General features: G+C 49.2%; 1 protein-coding gene across 1 annotated transcript in view; it reads right to left on the bottom strand.

The window, feature by feature from the left end:
• Positions 1-15,081: 15,081 nt before the first annotated feature.
• The window catches only part of COL5A3 (collagen type V alpha 3 chain), a 37,739-nt gene continuing 35,705 nt past the window's right edge, over positions 15,082-17,115 (bottom strand). Inside the window, exons 66-67 of the mRNA XM_059696882.1 lie at positions 16,394-16,633; positions 15,082-16,296 (exon numbers count right to left, since the gene is read on the bottom strand). Of these exons, the coding sequence (XP_059552865.1) occupies positions 16,150-16,296; positions 16,394-16,633 (387 nt within the window). The 3' untranslated portion in view covers positions 15,082-16,149. The remainder of the gene's footprint in view (positions 16,297-16,393; positions 16,634-17,115) is intronic.

The raw sequence follows: 17,115 nt of genomic DNA, 5'->3' as shown, positions 1-17,115 counted from the left end.
TCAAACCTCAGAGAGGTTAGGTAACTTGACCAAAGCCACCATAAAAGAGCAGATAGGGGATTCAAACCCAGTTCTGTCAGACTCAAAGCCAACTGTTGACCTCTATAGTATTATACTGGGTTGTTTGTTGTGCATTCTTCCTTTCCCACCAAATCCACGTAGGCCACTGAGGGCCAGTCCTGCTGGGGACCCCTGGGAGAGAAATTAGAACCCCGCCTTAGAGTTTCCCTGGATGCTTGTTCTCCAGGGCCCGTGGTTATTGGAGGAGGGCTGCGTCCAGGGGCGTCAGCTCCTCGGCATTCCTGGTCTGGCCGGCGTGTGAGCTGAGGCAGCCCCGAGGCTGGACAAACAGTGCACAGAACATGTGAGGGCTGAAGGGATACAGGCAGGGCACCAACACCATCTGGCTGGGGCCCATTGCTCAGATGGAAAAATTGAGGTTCAGAGAACTTAAGATGCTTGACTGAGGCCACAAAGAGGATGTACAGCAGAGCTAAGACCATGATTGGGTTCGTGTCTGACCACAGACGTGATCCTCTTCCTGCTGTGTTTGCAAGGGAACACCCTCTAGCGCTCACGAGGCAGCGAGGAGGCCTGGCCCTGCCCAGGTGAGCTGAGCATCTTCACCCCTCCAGGCCCTGAGGGACCATTCAATCCAGCCCCTCCAGGCCCAGGCCTCCCAATCGCCCGCCCTTGTGCTCACACAGAATAGAGCACAGGCCCTTTCGAGTCCAGGAGAAGGCTCCTGAGGGAAGCCTGAGTTTAACCTCAACTCTTGGAGTTCCCCATGTACCGTCCCCACCATTCAGCCCCGTTTTTTCCTACTCATGGGCATTTCTCACTGTGGAACTCCTGCCACTCTGAGACTTCCTTACCTCTAGGCACCACAGACACACACACACACACACACACACACACACAGGCGTGCTGAATGAGCCAGCTGCGGGGGTGGGAACTTATCCCCCAGTTGCCCAGGCAAACTGTGAACCGACGCTCAAACATGCAACATGGGCACACTGTCACCCAGGGACACACACCTGGGTACATGGTCCAGGCACATCACACCCACCCAGCACAAGCACACACAACAAACAGCCAGATACACATTCCGGGCACAGGGGCCCACAGAAGCATACACCCACCATCAGATGGTGGAAGAATATCAGAGGTGAACCAGCCACACTTACCCAGCACTCGCAAATACAGCGACCCATCACACACACAGACTCCCTCAACAAAAAATACACACACCCCGTGATTCAGGCACACAGCCCACATGCAGAGATCCCAAGTATAGACATGTAGATCCCACACCAACTCACACATAACCCACAACCTAGTCACACAAACAACATGCAATATAAACACACAGTTCACATACATAGAAAGTCATAAAACAGACATACAGTTAACACATGCACAGACCCATAGATGGTCACACAAAACAGGCAGGCAGTTCATATGCAAACATACATACAACATAAGCACATAGTTCATACAAAACACACCCGTACACCTACAATTCAAACACAATCACACACATAAACACAGCACAGACAGATAGTTCACACACACACACACACACATACACACACAGACCCACAGAAACCCATGACGTGACACACCCTCTGACATGTGTATCCAGGCCAGGGCAGCGTGGGAATGAGGCTGTGAGAAGGGGCGAGGTGACCAGGATGACTCAGGGGCCTCTCTGGGGGAGGAGGAGGGGGGAGGAAGGAGGGGGGCTGGGCAGGCATCCAGCACATGTGATTCCCATTACAGGCTTGGGAATTGAGGGATGAGCTGGCTGGACAAGGAGACCCAGCATTGCTTCCCAGCCCTGCCAAACCAGGAAGGAACAAGGCCCCAGTCCAGGGTTACAGGGCCGGAACTTGGCTCAGAACCAGAGTAGCTCCTACCAGGAGTGGCCTACCCTTAGCCAGGCCTGATGGGCTCACTCATTTCAACCTCTGCAACAGCCCTAGGAAGGGTTTTACAGGAAAGGAAAGTGAGGAGCTCAGAGAGGTTAAGCCACTTGCCTGAGGTCACACAGCAGGAAGTGATGGACTGGGAAGGGAGCCCAGGTCTCTGTGCAGTCCTGCCCCAGCCAGGAGGTAGATAGAAGGATTCCTCCGTTCATCCACGAACACAGACCAGGTGCTCCTTCCAGGCCCAGCCTGCACGCAATTTGTGGCTATGAACAGGGCAGCCTCTATCGTTAAGTAGTTGAAAGTTAGGAGTGTGGCTCGGCAGCTGGCTCAGCATCATCCTGTGCATCCAAAGGTTGCCGGTTCTGTTCTGGCCAAGGCACATACCTGGGTTGCAGGTTCAGTCCCCAGTCAGGGCACGTATAGAAGGCAATCGATCAATGTTTCTCTCTCTCATTGATGTTTCTCTCTCTCTCTCTCTCTCTCTCTCTCTCTCTCTCTCCCCCTTAGAGTGTCTCAGGTGAGGATTTAAAAAAAGAAAAAGCAAGTTAAGATTGCGGTGCATGCACAGATGGGCAGAGTTCTCTGAGCGTGATTGGGGGCCCTGACCTAGCTTGGGGGGTCCAGGGTCAGGGGATGACGCTGCAGCTGAAACCTGAGGGATGAGTAAGAGCCGGCAGGCCATGGTGGACAGAGAGAGGAGCAGATGCAAAGCCCGGAGGCCCACAGGTGCAGGAGGCGAGGTCTCCTCGTAAGGAGGTATGGTGACAGTGAGGCCAGAGCTGCCAGATGGACGGACTGGACTTTATCTGGGGGCCAAAAGGGAACTTCAGGAGAGTGACAAGAGGAAAAGGACATAGTGACGTTTGGGCAAAGTGTGAACATCCTACTCAGGACGAAACCCTGACTTTCCATTCTTCGGCGTTATACGCCCCAGAGACATTCATCCTGTGCACAGACAAGCCAGGATGTGTGAACAGGAGCAAAGTGGGAAACAGCTAAAAGGTCATGAGGAGGAGAAGAATAACTATGCTGAAGCAAGCATTTATTTTTTTAAATATATTTTTATTGATTTCAGAGAGGAAGGGAGAGATAGAAACATCAATGATGAAAGAGAATCATTGATCAGTTGCCTCCTGCATGTCCCTCAATGGGGATCGAGCCCGCAACCCGGGCATGTGCCCTTGACCAGAATTGAACCCGGGACCCTTCAGTCCGCAGGCCAACGTTCTATCCACTGAGCCAAACCAGCTAAGGGCTGAAGCAAGCATTTAAAAAGCAATTAAAAAGACAGGATTAGAAATACTTGTGTCCACTAGTACATGGGTAAGATACAAAAAAAAGAAAAACCCAATTGAATAACAAAGCAAGTTGCAAAAGAAAATGTTCAATACTGTACAGTTATAATTTAAAAACTTGCCAAATGATGTGTGTGTCATCCATGGATACAGCCTGATTTGCCGGAAACATGGAGAAACGCTCTCAGCAGAAGCTCCCAGGGGAAGGGGAAACAGGGAGTTAGTGTTAATGGGGACAAAGTTTCAGTTTGGGAAGATGAGAAAGTGCTGGAGGCGGGTGGTGGGTGGTGGGGATTGTGACACAATAGTGTGAATGTACTTAATGGCACGGAACTGGACACAAAAATGGCTAAGTGGTAACTTTTATCTTACGTATATTTTACCACAATTTAAAATATTTAAAAAATTCTCCACACTCATCTCTCCACCCTTGGTGGGGAAAGGAGGGGAACGGAAAGGACAGGCATGCAATGGCAGAAATGAATGTAGGAGGCGTCAACTATGTGTATGATGCTTTATTTCTGAGGTTGGGTGGTGCACACACAGTGTTCATTATAAAGTTCCCCCGTGTGTGTCTTCTAGAATAACAGCAACACCTTGCAGCATTTACCACACGGCAGACATGGTTCTAAGTGTTAAATCTAATTTAACCCTAGCACAACCTGATGCTACAGGTGCTATGATTTGCCCCACTTTACAGCTGTGAAGACTGAGGCTCAGAGGGTTGAAGGTCACACCTGTGATAGTGGAGGGTTAAAACTTGGACCAAGTGCCAGAGGCATGATGCATGGAACAGAATGACAGATCTCAGAGGGAAGGAGGGTGGAGGGACAGAGAAGTGATCAACCACAGAACATATATGCATATAGGCATAGCCCATGGACACAGTCAATAGTATGGAGAAGGCTTGGCGGGAGGCAGAGGCTGGGTGGAGGAGGGCAAAAGGGGGAAATGGGGGGCATCTGTAATAGTCAACAATAAATTTTTAATTTTTTTTAATATATTTTATTGATTTTTTACAGAGAGGAAGGGAGAGAGATAGAGAGCCAGAAACATCGATGAGCGAGAAACATCGATCAGCCGCCTCCTGCACATCACCCACTGGGAGATGTGCCCGAAACCCAGCACATGCCCTTGACCGGAATTGAACCTGGGACCCTTCAGTCCGCAGGCCGACGCTCTACCCACTGAGCCAAACCGGCCTCGGCAATAAATTTTTTATAAATATATATTTTATTGATTTTTTTACAGAGAGGAAGGGAGAGAGATATAGAGTTAGAAACATCAATGATAGAGAGACATTGATCAGCGGCCTCCTGCACACCTCCTACTGGGGATGTGCCCGCAACCCAGGTACATGCCCTTGACCAGAATCGAACCTGGGACCCTTCAGTCTGCAGGCCGACACTCTATCCACTGAGCCAAACCAGTTAGGGCAACAATAAATTTTTTAAAAAACTTGGCTCAGCCCTAACCGGTTTGGCTCAGTGGATAGAGCGTCAGCCTGCGGACTGAAAGGTCCCAGGTTCGATTCCGGTCAAGGGCATGTACCTTGGTTGTGGGCACATCCCCAGTAGGAGGTGTGCAGGAGGCAGCTGATTGATGTTTCTCTCTCATCAATATTTCTAACTCTCTATCCCTCTCCCTTCCTCTCTGTAAAAAATCAATAAAATATATTAAAAAAATAAAATAAAAAATAAAAACTTGGCTCAGCTGGTGTTGCTCAGTGGTTGAGCATTGACCTATGACCTAGGAGGTCATGGTTGATTCCAGGTCAGGGCACATGCCCTGGTTGTGGGCTCAATCCCCAGTAGGGGGCGTGCAGGAGGCAGCCGATTGATGTTTCTCACCACTGATGTTTCTATCTCTCCTTCTCCCTTCCTCTCTCTGAAATAAATTTAAAAAAACCTTGGACCAAGTGGCTTAGCTCTGATCACTACATCACACTGCCTCCATCACCTTCCATATTTCATTCATCGGTGTTGTCCCACTAGGAATGTATCTGAGAAGAGCTCGTGTCTTGGAGGGGGCGTGAGGAATTTTCTGGGGAGCTGGAAACAGTCTACCTCTCGCTTAGGGCGTGCAGACAGTTGTCAAAAGTCAGCCAACAGAGCACTTGAGATCAGTGTGTTTTATCATATATTGTGTGCCTCAGTGAAAGCAATTTTTACAAAAAGAAATATGCCCGATTGAGCAATCCCCCTTCCAGGAAGACATATCCAAAAGAATTGAAAGCAGGGTCAAAGCAGCATTACTCACAGTAGCCAAGAACTGGCAGCAACCCACGTGCCCATCGATGGGTGAGATAAACCAGTGTGGTCGGTCTGTGGGAGGGAGAGTGTTCAGCCTTAAAGGAAGGGAGATTCTGACACCGGCTACAAAGTGGGTGCCCCTTGAGGACAGTGTGCTGCGTGAACTAAGCCAGTCACAAAAAGACAAATCCTGTATAATTCCGTTTATAGGAGGTCCCCAGAGTCAAATCCACAGAAACAGAAAGTAGAATGGTGAGTGCCTGGAGCTGGAGGGAGTGGGGGAGTTACCGTTTCACGGGGACAGAGGCTCCGTTTTGCAAGATAAAAAAGTTCTAGAGAGCTGTTGAATAGCAATATGAAAACCTACCACCACTGAACTGAACACTTAACAACAGTTAAGATGGCAAACGTTATGTTATGTGTGGGTTGTTTTTTTTACCACAAAAATTAAATAAATAAGAAATAGACCAAGCGGGGAGGGGCGGGGGGGGGGGGGTGTATAAAGGAGGAGAGAGTAGCATCGAGGCAGAATAGGGCAGCCTCACGGTCAGTGTGGTCTCTGGTCGGCTCAGCTTCCCCTGCCTCCACTGTCACCTGCAAGGCTCAGGCCCAACCTCTCAAAAGGAAGCTCTGGGGTAGGGGCCACGCAGGACACCAGGCCACGCACCTGCCTGGCGGGGACAGGGCCCTGGTGAAGCTACATGGCACGTGCCTGCGCGTGGCTGTGTGAGACGTCACTGGCTCCCTCCCTCCCTCTGAAGGAGCCGCTGCTTCAAGGATGCCTCCCTGGAGGAGGCTTTTGGCCTGCCTCACTGCCTTCTTTTTTCCCACGGTGCCACCGGACGTCTCCTATCTGTATTTGCGTACTGCCTATCAGCCCCACTGGAGTGTTCATTCCACCAGGACAGGCATCTTTGTTTTGTTCACTGCTGGATCCCCTGAGCCTAGAACAGCACCGGGCACATAGTAGGTGCCCAGTAAATCTTTGTTGAATGAACGACTGAATGAACGTGTGGAGAGGGGGAGGATCTCGGAGGTGGTCATGACGGAGTTTACCTGGGTCTGTAGCTTATGTGTTGGTGGACGTCTCTGTGCAGGGCTGCGTCCCTCTGCGTTCCTAGGGTGTCTCTGTGAGTGACAACGGGCGTCTCCCTGCAGGTGTGGCTCCATCTCTGGGTGCGAGTTTGTGAACACGGTTGTTTGTGTGTATGTGTGTGAGAGGGCTCTGGATGTATGTCCAGGCACAAATGGGTGTGTGCCGCTGTGTGTGTGGCCTGATATTTGTGTCAACGTGTCTGATCTGGCTGAGGGTGTAGGGGTGTGTATAACAGGGCCTGCCCCCTGGGAGGCTGCCTGTGGGTCCTGGATGTGGCCCGCAGCTGTGGCAGGGGAGGGGGGAAGTGAGGAATGAGATGAGGGTCTGATTCCCTGGGTTCTTGGTCTGTGTGTAAAATCTGCTACTCCACCCCACCTCCCCCAACCATATCTGTATAAAGCTGACGGTGCCTCCAAACTGGCTGCCTCACCCAGCTCCGTGCTCGGAACAGGGGGTGTAACTGCTCTGGAAGTGATTAATTGTGGCTGCTGAATATGCAAATCAGCTGGGGGCTTTCCCAGCAGCGCAGGGTGCTGGCATGGCTGCTGGGTAAGTACACAGAGCTGAGGGAGCTGAGCCTGGGAGGTTCAGAAGTCCCTCCTTACACCTTCGTCAATTACCCTTTAATGTAGCAGCACCGGCTTTCTTAGTTCTTTAACGAGCTTTTAGCTAATTAAAGAGTTCTTATTACGTTATTAATTGTTCCTCCCTCCAAAATACATGCACCAGGGTGAGATTGGAATTACCAAAGCTAATGCCAGCTGATCTGTACTCAAACCCTGGGCGGTGTATTGGATGTATATTAATATATATAAATACTAGAGGCCTGGTGCACAAAATGCATGCACTGGGGGGGGGGTCCCCCCAGCCTGGCCTGTGCCCTCTCACAGGGCAGGAGCCCCATGATCAATCGCTCCAAAGAGGTAGGCCCTGCCCACCCATCCAAGGCTCTTCGATGGATTGCCCCAAAGAGGTAGGCCGGAGCCAGGAGATGCCATGCCAGGGGAACCCTGGCCTGACTGTGAGAAGGTGGAGCTGCCGGGACCCACCTCTGTGGCTCTCAGCCCCCCCACCCACATGCACCCACTGTGCACACAGCCTCCTGGTGATAGATTGTTATGGCGTGAGGGCATCACGGCATGAGGGCATCACAGCGTGAGGGCATGATGACCATATAGGCTTTTATTAGTATAGATATGTATTTTTCATCCTCACCTGAGGATACGTTTATTGATATTATTTTAGAGAGAGAGAAAGAGAGAAACATCGATGTGAGAGAGAAACATGGATCGGTTGCCTCCCATACACACCCTGACCAACTGGGGTTGCATTCTAACTGGAAATCAAATGCAACCTTTTGGTATATGGGACAACGCTCTAACCAACTGACCACCTGCCCAGGGCAGATGTCATTTTTAAAACAATAGGAAAAAATTCTGTCAAAGGAGATGACAGGTCTTTGTTTAGCAAAATTTCTCCACCTCTTTGCTTTTCAGTTTCCTCATCTGCAAAATGAGGAACTTCCTTTAAGTAACTTCCTTTAAGTTTGTGATGAGGAACAAATACATTCATCCAGGGAAAACATTTGATGAACAGTGTTTGACATGTACATGCTCAGTCATTATCATTGTCATTATTAACAGTGTCAGTTGAACTAATCATGGATCATGTGTGCGTGAAGATATGGTCTGTAAGAAGGGTTGAGTGAATGGTTCTTCTTAAGAAAGTGAGATAAATTTGATCTGAGTGTAGACAGCCTTAGAGGAAGGGGATGAGGAGGGGAGGCAGGAAGAGATGTTAGGGAGGGAGAGATGAGAGAGGGCAGCAGAAGGGCAGGAAACCCAGACCTGGGGAGAGCACATGTCCAGTGGCAAATTCACAATGGTGGGCAGTTTTGAGGATAAGGATATTCCATATTAAATTTTACCTTGTTGATTGTCCTGCAATGATTCCTCCTGGTTCACACACATGTTCACATGCTGACCTTCAGTAAATGTTAGATACATTCACTGTATTAGGATAATTAATGTTAGCTGCCATAACAAGCAACCCTTAAAAATCTCAAAGGCTTAGCTCTGGCCGGTGTGGCTCAGTTGGTTGATGCATCTTCCCTCGTACCAAAAGGTCTCCGGTTCAATTCCTAGTCAGGGCACATATCCAGTTGTCAGGTTTGATCCTGGTTGGGGTGTACAGTCGATGTTTCTCTCTCATATAGATGTTTCTCTTTTTCTCCTTCTCCCTTCCTCTCCAGAATCAATGAAAAACATATCCTCAGGTGAGGATTAAAAAAAATAATATTATCAAGGACTTAAAACAAGTTATTTCTTGGTCATACCTGATGGAGGTCTCCTTGGTAGCATTCCTCCAAGCAGTAACTCAGGGAACCAGGCCCCTTTTTAGTTTTGTATCTGACACCTCCATCCTACATATGGGGTCTCCAAAGTCACCATGGAGTCACCATGGAATGGGGAGAAGATCATGGAGGACTATGTAGCACAGGGGTCCTCAAACTACGGCCCGCGGGCCACATGCAAATACAAATATTGTATTTGTTCCCGTTTTGTTTTTTTACTTCAAAATAAGATATGTGCAGTGTGCATAGGAATTTGTTCATAGTTTTTTTTTTTAACTATAGTCCGGCCCTCCAACGGTCTGAGGGACAGTGAACTGGCCCCCTGTTTAAAAAGTTTGAGGACCCCTGATGTAGGAGTTTGTATGGCTACCCACACCCCCATTAGCCCAGACTCAGTCACACAGCCCAAATCTAACTGCAAGGGAAGCTGGGAAATGTGTCCTCAGGTGTGCCCAGGAAGAGGAAATAACACACAGCATCGGTGTTGCCATATACATTCTTGAGGTAAAGAGATAAAGATTTTGGGAGAGAAACTAAAGAGAAGCAGGTCCAGGTCTACATTTGGGTTCAAAGAAGAAAACACAGGGTGAGGAAGTCAGCAAAAGCAACAAATCAGGAGAAACAGCATCCCTTCCAGACCCCTCATTGGTATTTGAGGGTTTCTGGGTTCTTCACTGTGTGTGGAATTCTTCCTCGAGACCCCATAAGACTCTAAATGGCTCTGCCCTCACATCCCTCATGCCTCCGCTCAAACGTCACCTCCTCAATGAAGCCTCTCTAACTGCCCACCCCATCACTATCTAGCCATGCAACCTGTTTTATTTTCCTTCACAACCACCACTACTTGAAATCACATCCTATATAATAAAAACCCTGGGTGTAACACCACGACCTGAGGCTCGACCAACCGGAAGGAAGTCAGTCCTGCAGGGGTTGTCTTGGAAATGGCTGCACCCTCCCTGAGCTATTTCCAGGAGCTGTTTCAGGTAAGGGCGAGGTTTGAGGCAGGAACCCGCCCTCGAGCGTGGAGGCATCCTATCTAATAAAAGAGAAAAATGGTAATTGGCGTACGACGATACCCTTTTCATTGGCTAATCAGGGCTATATGCAAATTAACTGCCAACTAAGATTGGCAGTTAACTGCCAACAAGATGGCGGTTAATTTGCATATGTAGGCACAATGCAGGGAGGTGAAAGGGAAAGCAGGAAGAAGCCCCCTGCCACTGACAGTGATCAGAAACCCAGGGGGGAGCTAAGAGCTGGGGGGCAGGGCAAAGGCGGCCCTGGGGCCGCCTTTGCCCTGCCCCCCAGCCATGATCGGAGAATCAGGTGCCTTTTCCACCCTGGCCAGTGATAGCAGGAAGTAGGGGTGGAGCCAGCAATGGGAGCTGGGCACGGTTGAAGCTGGCAGTCCCGGGAGCTAGGGGTCCCTTGCCTGGGCCTAAAGCGGAGCCCACGGTCATGGGGCTGCTGCCGCTGCGGGTCCCCGCTGCCCGGGCCGGACGCCTAGGCCAGAGGCATTAGGCCTAGGCAGGGGTGGAGCCTGCAAGGCGGGGAGCTGGGGGTCCCCTACCCAGGCCTGACACCTCTGCCGGAGGCCTCAGGCCTGGTCAAGGGGCCGATCCGATGATTGGTGATCAGAGGGTGATGAGGGTCAACTCCTCTGGCCGAGGCATCAGGCCTGGGTGGGGGGCGGAGCCGGGGATTGGGGGGATATGATGGTCCCCTTGCCCAGGCCTGAAGCCTGGGTCAGAGGTGTCAGGCTTGGGCGGGGAGTGGATCAGAGGGAGATGGGGGTCCCCTGCCCAGGCATGATTCCTGGGCCAGAGGCCTCAGGCCGGGGCAGGGGTCAGAGCCAGTGATCGGGGGGAGATGGGGGTCACCTGTCCAAGCCTGACACCTCTGGCGGAGGCGTCAGGCCTGGGCAAGGGGCCAATCAGGCGATCGGAGGGTGATGGGGGTCTACGCCTCTGTCAGAGGCGTCAGGCCTGGGCAAGGGGCCGATCCTGCGATTGGAGGGTGATGGGGATCAACGCCTGAGGGCTCCCAGTATGTGAGAGGGGGCAGGCTGGGCTGAGGGACACTCCCCCACACACACACCCAGTGCACGAATTTCGTGCACCGGGCCCCTAGTATCTTTATAAAGTGTGCTGTGCCAGCACGGCCAAGGGTGAACCTGAGTGGGGGCGGCTGAAAGGCTTAGAAAAGACAGACAAGAGAATGAAAGCTGGGTCTCGGTGGGACGCTGCTTCTCTGAGAGACAGCGACCACGCCCACAGAGCCTGTCTTTATTTTATAGCAGATGCCACGAGGCAAAGTAAGGGTGTGATCAAGTTGTTTAAAACATTCTCCTGGGTTTCAATCCTACTCAACTACATGCACCTGAACTCTATCAAGCCCACATCACTCAGGCACGTGGGGCCACGTGTTTGGAGCATAGATTCAAGCTTACAACTACAGCTGTTGGCTATAATTGTGCTGGGAGGGCCCTGCACTCCAAGCTGGGCTTGCACGTGGCCATGAGAGGACTGTGCCCTCTCATCAGTCCAAGGCTTGAACCTGTCCAAAACACTGTAGCGGCTCCCCACAATAAAGTTTTAATACATTATATTAGAGGTCATGGTGGTACTGTTTTACCCACAGCGTCTACAGGAATTGCTGCAAATTTACTTCTCGGTGGAAGAACCTTTCATTCCCAATATAAATGACCAACTCCATTAAATGAAACTTCAATTTCTAGACTTGATATAAACAGTGAAGTTGCTAAAACTATTAAAAAGGCCCCCCCAAAAAAATAAAAATAAAAAGGCCCAACTTCTCATTATTGATGAATGCATCATGGCATCTGGTCATGATATAAATGCCATAGACAGATTACTAAGGGAAATTATGAATTTGAATGTTGTATTTGGTGGGAAAGTTCTCCTTCTCGGAGGGGATTTTCGACAATGTCTCAGTATTGAACCACATGCTATGGGATCGGCCATAGTACAGACAAGTTTAAAGTACTGTAATGTTTGGGGATGTTTCAGAAAGTTGTCTCTTAAAACAAATATGAGATCAGAGGATTCCGCTTATAGTGAATAGTTAGTAAAACTTGGAGATGGCAAACTTGATAGCAGTTTTCATTTAGGAATGGATATTATTGAAATCCCCTGTGAAATGATTTGTAATGGATCTATTATTGAAGCTACCTTTGGAAATACTATATCTATAGATAATATTAAAAATATATCTAAACGTGCAATTCTTTGTCCAAAAAAAATGAGCACATTCAAAAATTAAATGAAGAAATTTTGGATATACTCGATGGAGATTTTCACACATATTTGAGTGATGATTCCGTTGATTCCACAGATGATGCTGAAAAGGAAAATTTTCCCATCGAATTTCTTAATAGTATTACTCCTTTGGGAATGCCATGCCATAAATTAAAATTGAAAGTGGGTGCAATCATCATGCTATTGAGAAATCTTAACAGTAAATGGGGTCTTTGTAATGGTACCAGATTTATTATCAAAAGATTATGACCTAACATTATCGAAGCTGAAGTATTAACAGGATCTGCAGAGGGAGAGGTTGTTCTGATTCCAAGAATTGATTTGTCCCCATCTGACACTGGCCTCCAATTTAAATTGATTCAATGACAGTTCCCCGTGATGCCAGCATTTGTGATGACTATTAATAAATCACAAGAACAAACTCTAGACAGAGTAGGCATGTTCCTACCTGAACCCGTTTTCACACATGGTCAGTTATAGGTTGCTTTCTCTCGAGTTCGAAGAGCATGTGACGTTAAAGTTAAAGTTCTAAATACTTCAGCACAAGGGAAATTAGTCAAGCACTCTGAAAGTGTTTTCACCCTTAATGTAGTGTACAGGGAGATATTAGAATAAGTTTATCAGTCATTGTTTGCATCACTGTTGTTTTTATATCATGTTTTTGTTTTTTTCATATCATGTTTTTGTCGTTTTTGTATCATGCCTCTGTTGTTATATCCTTCTGTTACTGTTTATTTATTAATAAATTTATATATTATTTTCATATACATTTTACTAATTTCCTTTCATCTCTTACACTTCTATTATAGAGAAAGGGCAAATAGCAATATTAAAATATTTCTGCTAATTAATTCCCTTTTAATGTGCACAAATTTCGTGCACCAGGCTACTAGTTTATATAGAATTATCATCTCCTTCAGGAGTAATATTCTGAGGGCAGCAACCACATCTGTCCCTAGCATCCGGAACAGTGCTTGGCACTGAGTAAACACTCAATAGAATGAAACAAATGATTAAGTGTGTGATGAGTGAACTCATCAATCAACGTCGGGATATCAACACTCTTCAAGGCAGTAAGATTCTTCATGAAATTTATTGCATAAGGGAATCCAAGACAATTACTCAGGTGACCTTAGTGGATCCGGTGGCAGGAGAAGTAGGGTAAGCTCCGGGTTTGGGGAAAGCATTCCCCGCAACCTACAACCTCTACCCACCCAACCTCACCTGACCCAATTCAACACACATGCTCTCCATCACTCCTAACTCAACTCAACAATCTCCATTAACTGGTGAATGGGTAGACAAAATGAAATACTGTCTATATATATAAAAGCCTAAGTGAATGAACTACCAATCAACTGCTCAATGCAGGAGCTGCCCCTGGTGGTCAGTGCACTCTCACAGCCAACCTCCTGTGGCCGGCCAACCTCCCACGGCCCTCCCCCCCCCCCCCAGTTGGCTGGCCCCAATTGACCCCAACCGCTGGCCAGGCCGAGGTACCCCACCGATGCACGAATTCATGCACTGGGCCTCTAGTTCAACAATAAAAGGAATGAAGAATTGATGCATACTACAGCATGAGCCTTAAAACAATGATGCTAAATGAAAGAAGCCAGACACAAAGGGCCACATAGTGTAAGATGCCATTTACATGACATGTCCAGAATAGGCAAGTCCATAGAGATAGAAAGATTAGTGGTTGCCTACTGCTGAGAGGTTTGGAGGAAATGAGAGTGGCTGCTAATGGATATAGGATTTCTTTCTGAGGTGATGAAAATGTTCTAAAATCGATTGTGGTGATGGTTTCACCCGTCTGTGAATGTACTAAAACCCATTAATTGTATACTTCAAATGAATGAGTTATATGGTATTGAATTACATCTCAATAAATAAAAAACTCAACCGAACATCTAATCCCCAATTCAAGCCACCTCAGACTCAACTCTCATCTTAACTGATCCCAGCTTGACTTATCAAACTGACAATTCCCACTCCCTACCCATAGCAACTGCTACTTACCTCTACTCGGTTCATCCTACATCTCAAAGCAACCCTAATTCAATTTAATCCAACTCCAAACCCTGAACTCAATCCACTCATTGTCCATCCTCCACCTCAACGAATATCACTAATTCACAACCCCAGCCTCATTCAACTCACTCCAAACCAACCTCCAATTCAACTCACCCTCAACCCATTTTCAACCCCTAAATTCCAGCCCCAAACTCACTTCAAGGCTCAACTCCTAACTCATTTCTCTTCACCTCCAACTCATCCTGACTTGCTACCCAGACCTTTGACATCTAGTCCTTTCATTTCAAATCAAAACCACATCCCGTGTCATCTCTCCATGTATCCCCTCAGCTCAAGCCAGTGTCTCCAGGACTAATCAAGATGAACATGGAGATGTTTCTTTCTTTCTTTCTTTCTTTCCTTCTTTCCTTCCTTCCTTCCTTCCTTCTCTCTTTCCCTCCCTCCTTCTCTCTCTTCTTTTCTTTCTTTCTTTTTTATGTTTTATTGACTTTTTACAGAGAGGAAGGGAGAGGAATAGAGAGTTAGAAACATCGATGAGAGAGAAACATTGATCAGCTGCCTCCTGCACACCACCTTCTGGGGATGTGCCCGCAACCAAGGTACATGCCCTTGACTGGAATCGAACCTGGGACCCTTGAGTCCGCAGGCCGACGCTCTATCCACTGAGCCAAACCGGTCAGGGCTCTTTTTTCAAGTTTGATGCCTTCCTAATGGGTTCACATTTTTCCCAGCTTTACTGAGATATAATTGACATATATAACATATAAGATGTAAGTCTAAGGGGACAATGTGTTGATCCGCATATATATATATTGCAAAATGATTCACTAACACCTGTATTACATCACATAATTATTCTTTATTTTTTTGTGGTGAGAAAAGTTAAGATCTACCCTCTTAGAGATCTAGCTATTTTCAACTTTTCCTGAGTTAATAAACAGGCCCACCACCTCCAGTGAGTCCCATTAGAATTGGGTTCCCCCACCCCCTCAAACCACCTCCACCAAACAACACGATTAAGATAGGTGATGGCAATACCTCAGGTGACACCATAGACAGACCCTAAGAAAGATGCGGGCAGCACCAGATGAAGGACACAGACAGGGACACAGTTCAGTGGTTTATTCTCAGACTTGAGAAGCCAATTTTGCCCTGGGGAGGTGTGGGGAGGGGGTCATGCTAGAATCTCTCTCATCACATCCCAGCCTTCTGTGAGGAGGAAGCAGATTAAATCTATAACAGAGGGGATTTTCCCTTTTAATACAGATCCCGGTATAAATAGGGCAGCACCATTAGGATCCTGATTGGCCCTGCATCTTGGTCCCCCAGCCATCTGGCTTGGTGAGATATGAGGGGGCCTGTATTCAGAGCTGGGCTGAGCCAGCCCAAGGAATACACAGCTCAGTCCAGGCAAGTCTCACTTCCCTCTGTGGTCTGACTTCAGTTCCTTCTCTCTGAACCCACCTGAAAAGAGGAATGAGGGGAGGGGCCCAGCCTGGGATCAGGAGACGTCCAGTGCTTAACTAGGGGGAAGGGTAGCACCAAAGGGTGTTGGGGCACTGCCTGAGAAGGGAAAGACAGGTGTGGGGGCACTCAGCTCTGAATGAGAAGTTCGTGCGTGGGGGATCCGGAGTGGGAGTTGTGGGTGGAATGGGCAGGGAGGGGAGAAAGACTGCATCACTCCAGCAGGGGGGGGCTGGTGGGGGGGGGGGGGGAGGCTGGACTCCTGGGCCAGGGGAGTCCAGCCCGCAGCCCCGGGAGTGGAGAAGGGACATTGTCTGACCATGACGAGCAGACTTCCCTCTGGTCACAGGCACAGGAGACGATAAATATGGCGGCTTCAAAGCCTCAGCACCAAGTGCGCCCCAGCTGGGGCTCCCTCGTGGCCCCGCCCGCGCCCAAGACGCTCAGCTGCTGAAGCAGACGGGCCCCAGCTCAAACCCGAACTTCTGGTTGGTCTGGCCGAAATCGGTGGCCGCCACGTCCCACAGGGGCAGAAAGCCCGCTCGGGAAGAGCTGAACTCCAGGAGGGTTTTGGTCTGTCCCTTGCGGAGCTGGCGGGGGAAGACACAGACGGGGAGTCAGGGGGCGGGGGCGGGGGGGGCGAGGCCGCCCCTCCCTGCCCGGCCAGCCCCTGCCCCTCCCCCTTACCCGGCAGCCGTCATAAGGGACAGTGACGGTGGCTGCTGCCGTCTGGTTGAAGGACAGCTCCTGTCCGTTGGTCCCCAGGAAGCGAAGGGAGCGGCCGTGGTCGCCGGCGGCCTCATCCAGCCAGGCGGCCGCGTTCTGGCAGGAGTAGGCAAAGCTCTGGCGGGCGCGGGCGCTCAGCAGCTTCAGGAAGGTCAGCTGCACCACGTTCACCGGGGACCCGTCGGCGTCCACATAGGAGAACTGGGGTGGGACAGGGCAGCAGGTGAGGGCGCCCCCTGCGCCCAGCCATCCGGCCACTGATCGCTCTCCTGTGAGCCCCTGGGCATGGCGGCTACTGAGCGCTGAAAATGTGGCTGGTGAGCCCTGGCCCGTGGCTCAGGGGTTAGAGCATGGGCCCATGCACTGAAGGGTCTCGGGTTGGATTCCTGGTCAAGGGCATGTACCCGGGTTGCAGGTTTGCTCCCCACCCCCCAGTCAAGGAGCAGGTGGTGGAGGCCTGTGCAGAAGGCACCCAGTCCGTGTGTCTCTCTCACATCGATGTTTCTCTCTCTCTCGGTCTCCCCCTCCTTCTCTCCCTCCCACTGTCTCTGAAAAGCAATGGAAGAAATATCTTCAGTTGAGAGGATTAACCAAAAAGTGACAGACTGAGAAACTATTTTTTAACTGTATTTGTTTAATTTTAATTTTTAATTTATTTAATTCAAATTCTTCACTTAAATTCG

This window comes from Myotis daubentonii, chromosome 5 (assembly GCF_963259705.1).
Source record: "Myotis daubentonii chromosome 5, mMyoDau2.1, whole genome shotgun sequence".
In the NCBI taxonomy this organism is placed as follows: Eukaryota; Metazoa; Chordata; class Mammalia; order Chiroptera; family Vespertilionidae; genus Myotis; species Myotis daubentonii.
This window is presented reverse-complemented; position numbering and strand designations above follow the sequence as displayed.